The 16,330-nt window shown below is 41.2% G+C and overlaps 1 protein-coding gene across 1 annotated transcript in view; it reads right to left on the bottom strand.

The window, feature by feature from the left end:
• Nucleotides 1–16,330, bottom strand: part of LOC124722377 (monocarboxylate transporter 10) — a 447,112-nt gene that overhangs the window by 155,164 nt on the left and 275,618 nt on the right. Inside the window, exon 2 of the mRNA XM_047247551.1 lies at nt 1,361–1,509. Within this exon, the coding sequence (XP_047103507.1) occupies nt 1,361–1,509 (149 nt within the window). The remainder of the gene's footprint in view (nt 1–1,360; nt 1,510–16,330) is intronic.

Raw genomic sequence — 16,330 nt, 5'->3', positions numbered from 1 at the left:
CCAAAGACTGCGATTCATTGGCAGAACACTTAGAAGGTGCAACAGGTCTACCAAAGAGACTGATTACGCTACGCTTGTCCGCCCTATTCCGAAGTATTGCTGTGCGGTGTGGGATCCGCATCAGGTGGGACTGACGGATGACACCGAAAAAGTACAGGGAAGGGCAGCTCGCTTTGTATTATCGCGAAATAGGGGAGATAGTGTCACAGACATGATACGTGAATTGGAGTGGCATTCATTAAAACAAAGGCGTTTTTCGTTGCGAGGGGATCTTCTCATGAAATTTCAATCACCAGTTCTCTCCTCCGATTGCGAAAACATTCTGTTGGCACCAACCTACATAGGGAGAAATAATCATCACGATAAAATAAGAGAAATCAGGGCTCGCACAGAAAAATTTAAGTGCTCGTTTTTCCCGTGTGCCGTTCGAGAGTGGAACGGTAGAGAGACAGCATGAAGGTCGTTCATTGAACCCTCTGTCAGGCACTTTATTGTGAACAGCAGAGTAACCACGTAGATGTAGAAAGGGAATATCTCATTGTGCTGCACAGTGCAAACATTTCTTATGTTCCGTTAACAATTGTACGTGTTGTTTCATTTACCCACTTAACATGTGGTTCTCAAGGTTTGGGACAATTGATGTATAGTGCTTTGTTTTTGGTGAGCACATTGATGTCCCCACAACCCCTGCAATCGCCGCAACTCTGACTCCTTCATACACAGTGTATCTTGAGCAGCTGAAGATTATTCTGGACTCTGACTACATCCACATAAAGGAAATGCAGCACTACGCGGTGCGACTATTTCACTTTCATTGTCACTGTCGGAGGTTGCTGACTTCTAATCATTTAGTAGTTCATCCAGCAGCTGATATAGCTTTTCTCAGGTCAACAGCTTGCAGGTTCCGTGGTTACAAGCGGTGAAGAGGAGATGAGTGGACCCTTACCTGACGATGGTTACGGACTGACACTACACATCGTTCTTTTGTTTAGTATGAGATGACTAGTAGTACTGACTTGCTTAAACATAATAAAACATCACCAAAAACTGGTATAATCAGAAACAAGAAACAAGTTATAGACAGTGCACGTTGAAACCTGAGCTAAATCGGTAAGCTCAAAGCTCGGAAAGGCGGGCGATGCGTGCTATTCCAAAACCGGGTGCTAGAGGTGACCGCTAGAAGTCATAGCTACAAGTATACGCCACTACTCGCTATCAAGCCACAGATAAGCTAGATAGTCGACATAAAGCAGGGGCTCTCGCACGTGGCCACAGGCAAATAAAGGGCTAAGCCATCCAGTGAGGATTTACCTGTAGCTTCTGCCACGTGTGTAAACAGCATGATTTAATGCTTACGTACTGGTTCCACCAAAGAGGAGAGGAACATTCCACCCGAGGCCAGCGCGCCGCCAACGAACGTTGTCAGGCGGATTCCAAAGCGGTCGGTGAGGACGCCCGCAACAGGAGAGAGGATGAAAGTTGTTCCCATGGCCAGGGCACCAACGAGGGCTGCAACATGCATGCAAGTACTTCGTCACTATTTCGTCTATTTCTGTGTCCCATGGCTTACATCTAAGTCACTGCATATATGAAGTACATAACGCACACATATGATTTATTCTGTCATTACCAAGAAGTATTACAGATTAAGAGTAGTAAGGGTGGCTCAAGTTTTATCGTACACAGTTATATAGTTGTAAATAACACGCACATATGATTTCTTCTATTATTACCAAGAAGTATAAAAATTACGAATGGTGAGGTTGGCTCATGTTTTATCGTACACGGTTACATAATTATAAACTTTCTTGTACTTCTATAAGTTTCTGTTTTTGACTTTTAAGCCCGATAATGATAATAAAGTTTGGTACTTGATACTTTTCCTGACTATACTTGACTATTAAAAAAAACAATATGGCCGCTGACTGGGACCTACAGGTATGTTTAATGCACAAACTTAGATTTTAAGGACCTTGTAGTGTTCTATCGCAAAACATTTTGCGGTGGATACACGTATTGACTAATGATGTTACACAAACCAAAATTTGATATTATAAGTACCGTGTTATTTGAAATTCCAAGAGTCGAGAGGTAGGCTCCGTTCCCCGTGATATAAACTCTGAAAAATCTTGTAAGATACATTGGTAATGAGAAATTAGTATCTTTAATGACAAGGACGCATCATACAATGTTACTGTTTTCTTAGTTAAAGCTAATGTTAATGAGCTCGTGTTCGTAACGAACATTATACACTTTTGCAGGCCGGCCGTTGTGGCCGTGCGGTTCTAAGCGCTTCAGTCCCGAACCGCGCTGCTGCTACGGTCACAGGTTCGAATTCTGCCTCGGGCATGGATGTGTGTGATGTCCTTAGGTTAGTTAGGTTTAAGTAGTTCTAAGTTCTAGGGGACTGATGACCTCAGAAATTAAGTCCCATAGTGCTCAGAGCCATTTTAACCATTTTGAACACTCTTGCATGGTTATCAATTTTAGTATGTTTATGGTTACGCTATAGTCAATTTCACATTTTCTGTTATTTCTGCTTTAAAGGTACAGAGAAGCAATAGCAAGAACCTGATGTGATATTGACCGTTAATCCTGCTGTTTCTTTTTAATGCCACCTACCCATATTCCATTAGATCGTCGTCTGGGTCTTTTGCTCTCTCTTGGAATCCAGCAAAGAATTTCTTTGGTTCATCTACCATCGGTGATTCCCCTGGCCACATGTGCGGCCCATCTTCACTTTGATATTTACGTCATTCACTGAAGTTTATTGCCTTATAAAAATAAATATAAATGTCGTGTGACTAGGGCCTCCCGTCTGGTGGATCGTTCGCCAGGTGCAAGTCTTTCGATTTGACGCCACTTCGGCGACTTGCGCGTCGATGGGGATGAAATGATGATGATTAGAACAGCACAACATCTAGCCCCTGAGCGGAGAAAATCTCCGACCCAGCCGGGAATCCAAACTGGACTCTTAGGATTGACATTCTCTCGCGCTGACCACTCAGCTACCGGGGGCGGACTATTACCTGATGTATTTGTTTGTTTTCCGGTCTCTGCTACTAGTTACCAAAAAGGTAAATCTCCATAATTCGCTGAGCAAACCTCAGTTTTCGAATGGTTTTCAGATCAAAAGTCTATGTCTCATTGCAAACTGATAAAACTCATTGACCGTAATCTATCCTTTACAGGTACATCATGAAATTACTTTAGAAGAACGTATTCCATTTCCCGAAAACACTGCAGGCCATTTGTATTCGTCTCTCTACAGCTGTTCAAATTACATCAGTTCGCCCTTTTGTTAACTGAGTACACTGTTAATTTCTACTATTTAAAGTTCGATATGTTGGTCGAGGAAGAAATTTCTGAGACTGTACGACTGGAGCAAAGCATTGGATGTAAGTGAAATCATGGGCTACGGGAGAACTGAGAAAGAGGAGTGTCGAAGAGTTTGTGATATGGTTATACGGAAGGCTGTTAAAAATTAGGCATACTGATAAGAAATGAGGAAGTTCTCCACTAAATCGGCAAAGAGAGAAACACGTGAAAAACTTTGACAAGAAGAAGGGACAGGATGATAATACATGTGTTAAGGCATCAAGGAATACGTTCCATGTTCATTGAGGATAAAAACAGCAGGGGAAGACAGAGATTCTCGGAAAAAAGAGTTGGTTATGTCGCTACACTGTTTCAATTTATAAACTTTAACAGTGCTAAAGCCTAGTAGTAAAATGTCACCATCAAAACGAGGCTGCTTCAGATACGCCATTGACACGTGGGTGTTATGTTTTTCTTGTTTAAGGAACTGATTACTTCTTCTAAGACTGCTGAGAATAGTTTAGTGATATGGTATTACGCGACTCCTCCAACAATTTTGAGTTTCTCACTATCAGAGTAAGGTCTAATGGAGACACTTGCACTGACGTATGTATTCTTCAGTGTATTAACATAGGCTGAAACAACGCCTTGTTTGTCACTGGATGTGAGTACAGTGTTTGTTGAAACTGAGTCAAAACTTTCTCAAAATCTCTAAATGCCAGACACGGTGGTAACTGATACTCATTTCTCTGATCTGTTATATTGTCCCTGATTCCTGAATAGTTGTGCTGTAAACACTTCTAAAGCTAACTTACTCCTTTGCATTATTGTTATTTAGAATTTCTTGGATATTTTGTATAATATTTGCTCCCTTCCTTTGCAAATAGAATAATTGCAGCGTTGCTCCAGTTCCAGGGAATTATTTTCTTTCGCAAGCATTCTATGCATAATTTTAAAAATTCTTTTGTATAACTATTCCTCTAGTTTTAATCATTTGTACTGAAACTTCTACATGACACGGTACCTCCACGTTCTTCCTACTACAAAAGGCTTTATAAACCTCTTTTGGCATTACTTCCAGAATTTTATTATTTCCGTTATTATTTATCTGTGACCCTGCTTCATCTTTTGAAGGACAGAAACATGTTAAGAAATCTTCAAATGACTGTAAGATTTTCTCTGTGTTGTTAGTCACTGCGCCACCTACCATTTCAATAGACAGACGTTGATGTCTACCCAATATATTTTGTTTTTTTTCCTACTCTTTATTTTCAATCGTTTCTCTTACAAACTTTTCATTTATAGTCCGACATCCTCTTGAAGGCATTTAATCATAATAGGTTTGTTTGGATGGCCATATTCTGCAAACTATTTGTTTGTTTACTCCCTTCCTTAAGTATACTGCAGTTTAAGAAAGAATTAACCTTTTGTAAAGTGCAGTGCACTTAAAATAAAAAATAATAATTCTTACCTTTGTGAATAGTTTGGTTTAATTCAGCACATCCTATCATGTTCCTATTACCGTAGCTCGAAACGATCTCCCTCTTTAATAGATGCCCTATTCTAATTGAGATTCTGCTTTCTTCATGCTTGCAATGTCTTTGGCTGTTTGCCTAACTAACTTAGTTACATAATTGTCACCTATCGTCTATGTCAGTGTAATTTTCATTTCCTAAGATGCTGCACTTGTTGCTTAATTTAATTTGTTATAACTCATTGTCCTTATATTCCCATCAGCCGTATTTCAGGCTTTCTAACCGGAGAGTCTGTTTCTTTCTAGCTTTGTATCCGTTGCCACTCTTCATCTTACGAGCCTATGATCACTTACATTTCGAAAGTGGTTTAGGAGCTTTAGAAGTCTCTTTATTCTTTGATGACTACCATCTGAGGTTGTTCGGCGGTCGCGTGCAAGTCTTTCTATTTGAGGCCACTTCGGCGACTTGCGTTTCGATGAACATGAAATAATATGATTAGGACAACTCAAATGCGCAGTCCCCAAGGGAAGAAAATCTCCAACGTGGTTTGGAAACGAACCCGGGACCTCGAAATCTAGAAGCAATGACGCTAACCACTAGACCACGAAATGTGGACTTATTATTTCTTGTAGCCAGTCTTATTTTTAGTTTTAGTTGGTATATGGGGAGTCCACTTTCTATTTGTTTCCTTTTCGAAGAACGAGATAAGCACAGACGTGTTGTTCATGTCAGCACATTCTGCTAACGTCGTTTATGGTATCTTATCCAAAGTTCTCCACTATCATACTGCAGTGCGACTTGCTGTCACTAATCGGTTTCTCCAACACGGCATCGAGATTTTCTACATTCACACCAGAGCGTGAGCAGATTGATGCATAGACTTGAATGACTTCCATGCAATATATTTTGTTTCTTTTTGGAACTTATTTTGCTATCCTGGTGAGGATATATTCGTTGTATCTAATAGAGTTTTTAGTTATCTTGATTTGTAGTAAAACCTACACCCTAATTTCTGCCCTGGCCTATTCCTTTACAATAAAACCTGTCCTGTTTTTAATTCTGTTTGGGCTTTCCTCACGATATCCCTACTATATCTCATGTTATGTTACTTAACTCCTGTTTCAAAACCACTAATTTACTTTCTTATTCTGAAGCTCTGCAATTTATTGACCCTAAATGAATAGGAGCAGAAGCAATTGGATTTGTAATGCCAGTATTAATTTCTATTCAACCAGTGAACTTAGTTAAACATATAGCACAGTCAACGAAGACCAAAAGAAGATGTAATGTGGGATATAACTCGCGTAGTTGCAAATTTTTGCCCGCATCTCGTGGTCGTGCGGTAGCATTCTCGCTTCCCACGCCCGGGTTCCCGGGTTCGATTCCCGGCGGGGTCAGGGATTTTCTCTGCCTCGTGATGGCTGGGTGTTGTGTGCTGTCCTTAGGTTAGTTAGGTTTAAGTAGTTCTAAGTTCTAGGGGACTGATGACCATAGATGTTAAGTCCCATAGTGCTCAGAGCCATTTGAACCACTTTTTTTGGAAATTTTTGTATGGTGGTGGGAGGTAGTGACATGAACAACGTATTAAAAACTCTGACCCGTTAGGGGTTAGCCTGAGGACATGAGGGGGGGGGGGGGGGGAATCTGATGGGCACTTTTTCGCGTTTTCAGTTCAAAAGTAAACTACATTATATTATCTGTACAAAATGTCTTACTCATTTTTTTCTCTAGTACTGGTAGCTTTCGGAAAGCAGGGAACTGAAAAATCATAGATTATAAAAATATTGTTTCAGTGGTATGGAATTTATGTTTATTGTTAAATGATGTGGGGTAAAAACCACATTTTAAAAATCATTTTTTTAAATACTAAAAATAGTAAAAAATCTACATGCTAACACTATAAGTAGTAGCTAAGAACAATGTGAAAGATAACAGCAACGTTACTAAGCGTAACTGCCCAATATCCAAAGGCTTGTCGAAGCATGGCTGTTAGCGTGTACAACCCGCAGCACATTAATCGCTACGCGTCCTCGCCCGCGACCAAAGTTGTTTACCAGTTATAACTGGCAGGTGGCGCACAAGGACGTCCAGTTACAGTTTTGAGAAACAAACAGGAGGAAACGCGAACATTATCATGACACTTATAAAATTGTGGAGACAAGTTCAAAAACGTACACGAAATTCGTTATCCCAATACAAATATAACATTCACAAAATTATGTCAATGTTACATAAGAACAGAAACTAAATTATCAGACGGTATCCAATTGAAACAAAGAGTATACCAAGAAATTTAATTTCTATATTTTGAATAAACGGGATCTAACTGCTGTAAAATATCTAGGCTTAACTATCCAGAGCGACCTTAAGTGGAATGACCATATAAAACAGATAGTGGGAAAAGTAGACACAAGACAGATTCATCGGAAGAATCTTAAGGAAACGCAACTCATCCACGAAGGAGGTGGATTATAAGGCGCTTGTTCGCCCGATTCTTGAGTATTGTCCATCTATCTGAGATCCCTATCAGGTAGGGCTGAGGAGATAGAGGTGATCCAACGAAGAGCGGCACGTTTCGTCACGGGATCGTTTAGCTGGCGAGAAAGCGTTGCGGAGATGCTAAACAAACTCCACTGGCAGACGTTACAAGAGAGACGTTGTGCATCACGGAGAGATTTACTATTGAAATTTCGGGACAGCACTTTTCAGGAGGAGTCAAACAACATATTATTTCCACCCACATTGACCACAAGGAGGAAATTCGAGAAATTAGAGCCAATACAGCTTAACGACAATCATTCTTCCCACGCACTATTCGCGAGTGGAACAGGGTTGGAGGGATCAGACAGTAGTACCGAAAGTACCCTCCGCCACACATCATTAGGTGGCTTGCGGAGTATGATTTAGATGTAAACTGTGCTTCGGTCTGACATTAAATCTGGTGTTAACTGACAATGGTTGCCCCTGTGGATGAGACAACACCTTCCTGCGAGAGTGAGTAACAGAGCCGGTGTTAAGCCAAGAGAGAAGTGAGCCGTGGGGATGACGGAGAATCTGTGTTGGCAGTCCTCCACGTAGAAAACGTTCTAGACTTGGATTTTACTCTGTGTCGGCACATTAATGATATGAAACCACTATCCACTATTCAAAGTAGGTCACCAAAAATAGTACTCGCGTTGCTCACTGAGTATTATTTCTGGAGAATTTTTCTTTTTACTATAAATTTCGATTTATTAAAACCTTCGCTTGGGTGCGGTATACAGCACTTACATATTGTGGTTAACGTCTTTAACATCCTCGCCGAGCATATCGCTACAGAAAAGCATTCTATTTAAGATATTAACCATAACACATATAGTGCAGCACACTGCACCCGTGGGGTGGTTGCTCGAGGTACTGGAAGAAATGAAAATTTGTAGTAAAAAGACTGGACGTGATCTGTTCCATTCTAACCTACATATTCACAGCCACCTTGCAAGAAATGCTGTAAATATGTGGTAATGGCTCCACTCTGTGCAGCCAATTCTACAAGTAACAACAATTCTTGAATGTAATTGATTTATGCAGTCAGTGAGTAATACAATTAATGGTGAAATAAGTGAAGTACCTTCCCTACCACTCATTAATTAATCATCAAGTGACTCCAAGACGGTGTACACTGCTTTACAACATAATGACCACGATAGCCAACACAAAGCTACCGCAGTTTGCTTTTTTACTTTCGGCCAGTCATTATACATCAAGTACAAAATGTTTATTGTACAGAACAACATGTTTTGCCAATGTATTGCTGGGCGTGAGGGACTATATGGATGTCGGAAAGCAATCACTCCATGCTCCATGGTGTGCGTGAAGTGCTGTAGTACGTGTGCAAATGGCAAACGTTACTAGATCTGTAAGAAGGTGATGGGAGAGATTCAACTGCTGATTCTTGACACATTCAAGACAATATGTTTGTTTATAATAAGTAATACAGATTTTGTTACTTTCTAAGTTCAGTTGACATTAAAAATAATAATAAAAATGTGTTTTTTCAATAACCTGCAGTTTTTCCAACCCCTCTATTGTGCAAACTGTTAGCCCTATAGAAAAAGTTAATAGCACATTTAATAGGAAATTTAACGTTGTTTCATTTTGTACTGCAACATGTTTTCGCTAGTGACTCCATCTTTCGAGTTATGTAAGAAAAACATAATAACGTGATTTCTATCCCCCTCCCCCTTCATCCTCACCCATCCGCACCCTGTCATTATTTTTAGTATGTTGCCCATGCACTTCCTCCCACCACTGTACAAAAATTTGCGAGTATACGAATTATTTTTTCCCCTATTTTTCGTTCGTGACTGTTTTAACAAATACAGCAGGAGCAATAAGTATTAGACTTCACATCAAATCCGTTGCGTTCCCCTACATTTAATGTAAGCATCTCGCCAGAACCTCCGAGAAAGAAGTGACTGTGGGAGTACGGAGGAGGAGGAGATTAGTGTTTAACGTGCCGTCGACAGCGAGGTCATTAGAGACGGACCACAAGCTCTTTAAAAGGAAGCAACCCGGAATTTGCCTGGAGAGATTTAGAGAAATCACAGAGAACCTAAACCTGGATCGCCGGACGCGAGTTTGAACTGTCGTCCTCCCGAATGCGAGTCCAGTGAGCTAACCACTGCGCCACCTCGCTCGGTGGTACGGAGTTTGATAAAACGTCACAGGAAGACGGCTATCTTTCCGTATCTTTCGGATTTCATTTTATTTCTATTCAATTTTTGTATGTGCTTGATTATTAACACAGATCCAGCCTTTGGGACTTCATTGATACAGAGTATTAACGTAATGAAGCTGGTCTTATGTGACTGAACTGCCTCAACACTATTCTATGTGCAACAGGAAATATTTTAAATCCTATCCTAGATATTCAGATATTATACTGTCATTTTAAATGCGTGTCTACTACCCTGTATATGAAAAGATGTATCGACTGGCATCTACGACGCCTAACGTTGTCATCAGATGCAAATTGATACAAGCACAGATAAATAAAACGAGCAATTTATGCGTTCTATGAGCAGCAACTGTAGCGTATGTCATTAAATGTGTTGTCCGCTATATGCACGCCGGCTAACTGTATGTCACTTAGGGTCCCTTCGTAAGGAGATCCACTAGTTACCATTTCTTCCTCCCGAAGTGAGACAGCTTACTCTGTTGCAAACTGATGTCACGTTTCGCTACGGAGCCAGTTTGTGTAACACTACTGAGTAAATAGAAAAAGACTATTTTTTTCTTTCGAACTGACCACGTTACAACTTCATTTTGTCCTCTTTGGCCAGAGTTAAAGTGTTTCCAGTAACCCTGCATATGGTCGCTTTACTGTTGCTTTTGTTTTCTATCCATGTTCTTTCGGTCTTTGTAGCTCTTCTTTCAACCTGAAACTCTTTCAAACTTCGTATTCTGTTTCGAAACACGTCCCATTCTAACATGAGGGCTTACAGGGTATTGACCCTCTCAAGATCTCCCCGAACCTCTTTAATTCACTTCGGGAATGTCTTCTTGTGCCAGAGTTAATCAAATGTTTATTTGAATAGACTATTTTTGTACATTCTGTGCAGTCGCTAAGAAATACCAGCCTCCTTTCGCTCATGAACTCCGAGATGCTCTCCACGTTCTGGAAGACTTCTTACTTTGAAGTTTCCACCCGGTCTCAGTCTGGATCGCACCCATCATTTTCGTAGGATTCTCCTTTTCTCCTTTCCAGGATCTACTACTTTTTTTGACCATAGTATTGTAGCGTTTTATTATGGCATTCTAGGAGAGGCCCTTTTTGTTGTAAACGCTTTTAGTCAGACCACATGCTCTCTCCATCTCTGAGGTACAATCGCCTAACCCCCCCGCGCGGGGTAGCCGCGAGGTCTTAGGCGCCTTGTCACAGTTCACGCGGCTCGCCACGTGGGAGGTTCGAGTCCTCCCTCGGGCATAGGCATGCGTGTTTGTGTTGTCCTTAGCAAAAGTTAGTTTAAATTAGATTAAGTAGTGTGTAAGCCTAGGGACCGATGACCCCAGCGGTTTGGTCCTATAGGAACTTACTACCACCGCATAACCCCGTTTTTCCCCCAGCTCATTTTCAAATCTGGAGTCACCGAAGCACTGGCCTTTCCATATCATCATAATCTACTCCATCTCTGTTTCAAGGAATTTCGGTCCATATTTGTTATTCGTCATGAATTTGGACTTTTCTATCGAGATCCTCAGCCCCGTTCTGCGAGCAATGCTTCTAGGAGACTGATGTTTCTATGAGGTGTCCGACACTATAGCAAAGTTTTTTGTATTTATTTATTTATTTACTTATTGTAGTCCACTTTCTTGATGACAACAGTGGACCGTTACATTTAGAAGTAGATTTATGTGAATGTTTATTATAAAATGCATTCCTGTTTCTGTTTCCTTTATTTTTAATCCGAATAATAAACTAAGTTTATAGTGTCTACCTTACTATTTTTCATTATCTTTATTTTTTTCTACTTTTAACTCGCTCTATCATTTAGATGGCAGATATGTGTCTCTTACCCTTCGGACATTTTTGTTTCATGACCTTGAAGATACTGGTAGCCGGTGTGTTGGAAAATAGGATCGTCTGCCAGCGAATGGGTATGTTGAAAGAGAAGTGTTAGAAAAAATAAAAGTTTTTTGAAATGGATAAACTTCGTGAAGCATTTTATATACATTGCCTGACAAAAAAAGTGAAGCATGTAGAACGGAAGGAGGAAACGAAATGAAACTTCATGAGTTGAGATTGTATGCGGTGGTATTTCAGTGACTACAAAACCGAGTCAAATTGACAAAGAACTTGGCGGTTTGACCTCACTTAGCAGTGTAAAGTTGCATCCACTCTGGTCTGGACGTATGCACTTATTCGGTTCAGAGGCAAGCTGGCCCATACCTAGTAGTGGTACAGTGTACTCTCCGCCACGCACCGTACGGTGGCTTGTGGAATATCTATGTGGATGTAGATGGAAAGGTAGATGTGTTGTAACTGGTCCTTGATACCCTGGACACTGCCACTTGGGCGGATCTGACGCCCGAGCAGGACCCACACGTTGTATCGGGACATATCTGGGGATCTTGCTGGCGACAGGAGTATCTCAACAGACAGTTCATAGAGACACATGCCATGTGTGGACGAGCAATTGAAAAATGACTCCATGATACTGTCGCGTGAGGGGTAACACATGAGGACGTAGGATATTCGTGACGTACCACTGCGCTGTCAAGAGTTCCTTCAATCACTACCAGCCGGGACCTCACGTCATATCCGCTGGCTACCCACACCATTAAACCAGGAGCCGAAACCAATGGAAGATTGGGTCTGCTCCCAAGGTCGCCGCCAGTCTCGCCAATGATGGTCATGCAGGTAGTGCATTACCACGATTCATCGCTGAAGGCAGTGCAACGCCATTCATCTACAATCCAAGATCACCAGTCACGGCATCACACCATATGCAACTGTTTTTATCATTGAGTTAACGGCAACCTACGCATGGAAGAGTAATTTCCTGGTCCAGCTGCTGCTGCTAGTCTATGACCAATAGTGCGGGATGATACAGGATGTTTCAGGGAGTTCATTACTTGTTATCGGATGGCAGGCTCAGATGTGAATTGGTTACGATATTCTCGGTGCACAGCACAGTGATCCACCCTTGTGGCGGTCAGATATCGTCACTGACACCTTGACGAAGAGTATGCCTGCTCTCATGTCTCCATGCAATTCAACGTCGGACCACTGTCACATCTGAATGTCCCACACATATAGATATTACAAGATTCGACCAGCTGACCAGATGAAGACTCACAATGAGGTCCCTTTCAAACCCTGTCAGGTGTTGGTAACAGTGTCTGACACAAGTATGTGGCATCTCCGTGTCCTCCACAGAGATAACTCTATATCTGTCGCTGTTAATGCCTCTTGCATACTTTACCAGACATTACAACAACACAAAGCACGAACAACGCTAATATACTCTCGTGGCCCTTCTGCCTGACACAGAGAACTGCAACTATAATCATTTACAAAAATGGTTCAAATGGCTCTGGGCACTATGCGACTTAACTTCTGAGGTCATCAGTCCCCTAGAACTTAGCACTAATTAAACCTAACTAACCTAAGGACATCACATACATCCATGCCCGAGGCAGGATTCGAACCTGCGACCGGAGCGGTCGAGTCATTTACATACCCGCCGATGGTGTAAACGAGTGTGATGTTGTATAGACATCCGATCATGTCTTCTAGGTGCATCTCTTTTTGGAGACATTAAAAAAAAATGAAATAGTCGTGTGGCATTGTTGACCGGGATGCCCCCTCCGGGAGAGTTCGGCCGCCGGGTGCAAGTCCTATTTCAGGTGATGCCCCAATGGATGACCTGATGATGACGACAACACAACACCCAGCCCCGGGGCGGAGAAGATCTCCAACCCGGTCGGGAATCTAACTCGGGCCTTCGACATGGTACGCAAGCATGTTAACTGTCAGCTTAGCAGGCGGACTTTCAGACAGTACAAAAACAAAATATATGACAAAAGCTATATTTGTCAACACAGGGTGTCCCAGAAGCAATGGTCAATACTCAGGGATATGACAGGAACGTTCATTTGAAGCAAAAAGCTTCATATGGACATATTCCTTATTCTGAATGGTTTCCGAGATAGAGCGCATTTAATGTACATTTGCTTTTCGTCTAGTGGCGCGCACATGTGTGTCTTACCCATCCAACATCTTTAACGTTTTATTTCAGCGCAACTTAACTTACCTCGTTGCTTTCAACGTCTGTGCTCGGGACGTGTTCCCGCCATTAAGCTAGCCCGTTGAATGCGCTGTTATCCATGGTATGTTGTGAGTGAAGTAGTGAGAAGGAGAGAGAGTGAGAGAGAGAGAGAGAGAGAGAGAGAGAGAGAGAATCAGAGAGAAGCATCAGGTACGGGACGTGTTCCCGCCATTAAGCTAGCCCGTTGAATGCGCTGTTATCCATGGTATGTTGTGAGTGAAGTAGTGAGAAGGAGAGAGAGTGAGAGAGAGAGAGAGAGAGAGAGAGAGAGAGAGAGAGAGAATCAGAGAGAAGCATCAGGTAACTGTATTTGTACACGCGCTGATTAAAATGCCACACATCACCACTAACGAAAAATATTCATATATGGCGTATGTTTACGGCTCCTGCGATGGAAGTGCTCCTGCTACTGTCGAAGAATACCGTCGGCGCTTTCCGACACTTCGAATTCGTGATCGTAGAGTGTTTATCAGACTTTTCAGCACCTTGCATAAAACAGGACGTATTCTTTCAAGACCCTATTTTTCTTCCGAACGTGTAATTCAACAACCTGTGCAGGTTCAGCAACACATCGCTGAAACAGTGAAGCCTAGTCCTACTACTGGCACGCTGCGACTTTCTGCACTTACCAGTGTCGAATGAACACCTGTATGGTGAATATTACATGCGTAAAGCTTGTTCCCCTATCACATGCAGAGTGTTCACAGCCTTCACATTGGCGACTAACCCACACCACTTGAGTTTTCTCATTGGTTAAATGACAATCGTCATTTGTTTCCGTTAATACTATTCACTAATGGAGCCACGTCTATATGGAATGGCATCAACAACACACGTAATAATTGATGGTCGCAGGAAAATGAACAAGCTACATTGGAAAACATTTTTTCCATCAATGGTTAGTGCTGCGTGGTTGGTAACTTGTTGACAGATCCAGTCATTTTAGAAGAGCGAATAACAGGACAGAATTACTTGAATTTCGTGAAAAAATCGTTTGTTGAACACCTTGAATACACTCCTTTGGCCACAAGGACAGCAATATAATTCCAACGTGACAGAGCCCCTTCACATTTTACCAAACATGTGAGGCAATATCTCAACTGCACTTATCCTAATCACTGGATTAGTCGTAATAGTACAATTAACTGACCACCAAGATCGCCAGACGTTATGCCACTGGATTTTTGTTTATGGGCTTGGATAAAGTCTGAGGTTTACAAACAAAAGATGAATAAGTGCTACATGAAACTCTGGGTCACATCATGGACGCTGTTTCCCTAATTAGGGAGCCTACAGACGCACTCAGACAAGCTACTCAACATGCCCTTCTAAGAGTGCACAAATGTACTGAAGTTAAATTGACATATGCAAACATTTACCGTGAACTGTACAACAGCTGCAATGTGATGTGAACTAATTGCTTAGAGGTGAATGTGTTAAAAATAAGTATTTTTCAATTCATGCTCTGTAAAACGCATACTGTAATGTTTAGTAACTATCGTACACGTGCACGTGTGTAAACCTAATAACGTATTAAATAATACAGAAAATGAGTAACAACGTACTCTATCGAATTAAACACTACCTGAAGTGTATTGCTTAATCATTGTGCATTAGAAACATTATACAGTACCAATCGAATTAAATTAATTGAAATAAAAGAACTCAGTGAGGTTTGAAATCAGTGATACGAAATGTTATCAGTGAAATACGTTCAGAAATACTGACCCATGGAATGAGAATGTTAACCAGACCAACATGTAAATTCGTATTTCCTACTTATTGAAAGCAGTTGTCATAACCATTAAGATTTCTCTGACGCCAGCATGTCCCACTCAAATAGTCATCACTGCTGGTTTCTGCCATTACTTCTGAACTTTACAATCAGAGGTCCTGTCATGGATTATGTGCTCCACCACCAAATTCGTTATCCACTTGTACTACTCTCATATACCTGAGGTTAGTAGTGCTCGGAAGCAATAGGAGGAAACATCAGTAACAATTAAGCTTCGAATCACGCCTGACAGCATTTTCAGATAGCTTAATAGTTAAGGTCACTGCTTGCGGTAACCTGTGTCATGGTTCGACTCACGGCCAGGTATTAATTTTAATTTGCCATGACTTATTCATTGTGCAGTATGATGGAAACACACAATATCAGTCAAACTAAATAGCGAATAAACTACTGTCAGATTTCATGCAGCGCCAGTTCTGGGTAAAACATTAGGTTTTGATTGGTGCCACCATTGTCTTCGTCAGTGGTAACTATCAGGGGTAAATCAAGGTCTTACCCAGAACTGACATGGCACGAAGTACGAGAATATCTTATACAATAGGATCGTCTCGAAAAACTTAGTTCTCATAAGCTAAATAGTGTTACGATTGATCGCTGGTTCGCACAGAATCAATTTAAATTTATTGTAAAATATATGTGTTAAATTCTAATCTCAACAGCAATTCTACTGCAACCCTCATTAACGTCTTCAGCAAAGAACCTATATTTTGTAAGCAAAAATATAAAAGTTCACCATAAAATAATTTGTTAGGTAAAATCTCACTTCTTTCCATAGCAAAATGAAGTGCCATACTAAAAGGGTGAGTTTACAAATGTGCTGTACTAAAAGGCAAAACGAGCCTAAACCTGGAAAGAAACCACCATATGGTTCTTGAAGATCTTTAATTACTTAATTACTGTAAAATTTCTGTACTTAGATAAATCAGTTGTGT

Source organism: Schistocerca piceifrons, chromosome X (genome assembly GCF_021461385.2).
Source record: "Schistocerca piceifrons isolate TAMUIC-IGC-003096 chromosome X, iqSchPice1.1, whole genome shotgun sequence".
In the NCBI taxonomy this organism is placed as follows: domain Eukaryota; kingdom Metazoa; phylum Arthropoda; class Insecta; order Orthoptera; family Acrididae; genus Schistocerca; species Schistocerca piceifrons.
This window is presented reverse-complemented; position numbering and strand designations above follow the sequence as displayed.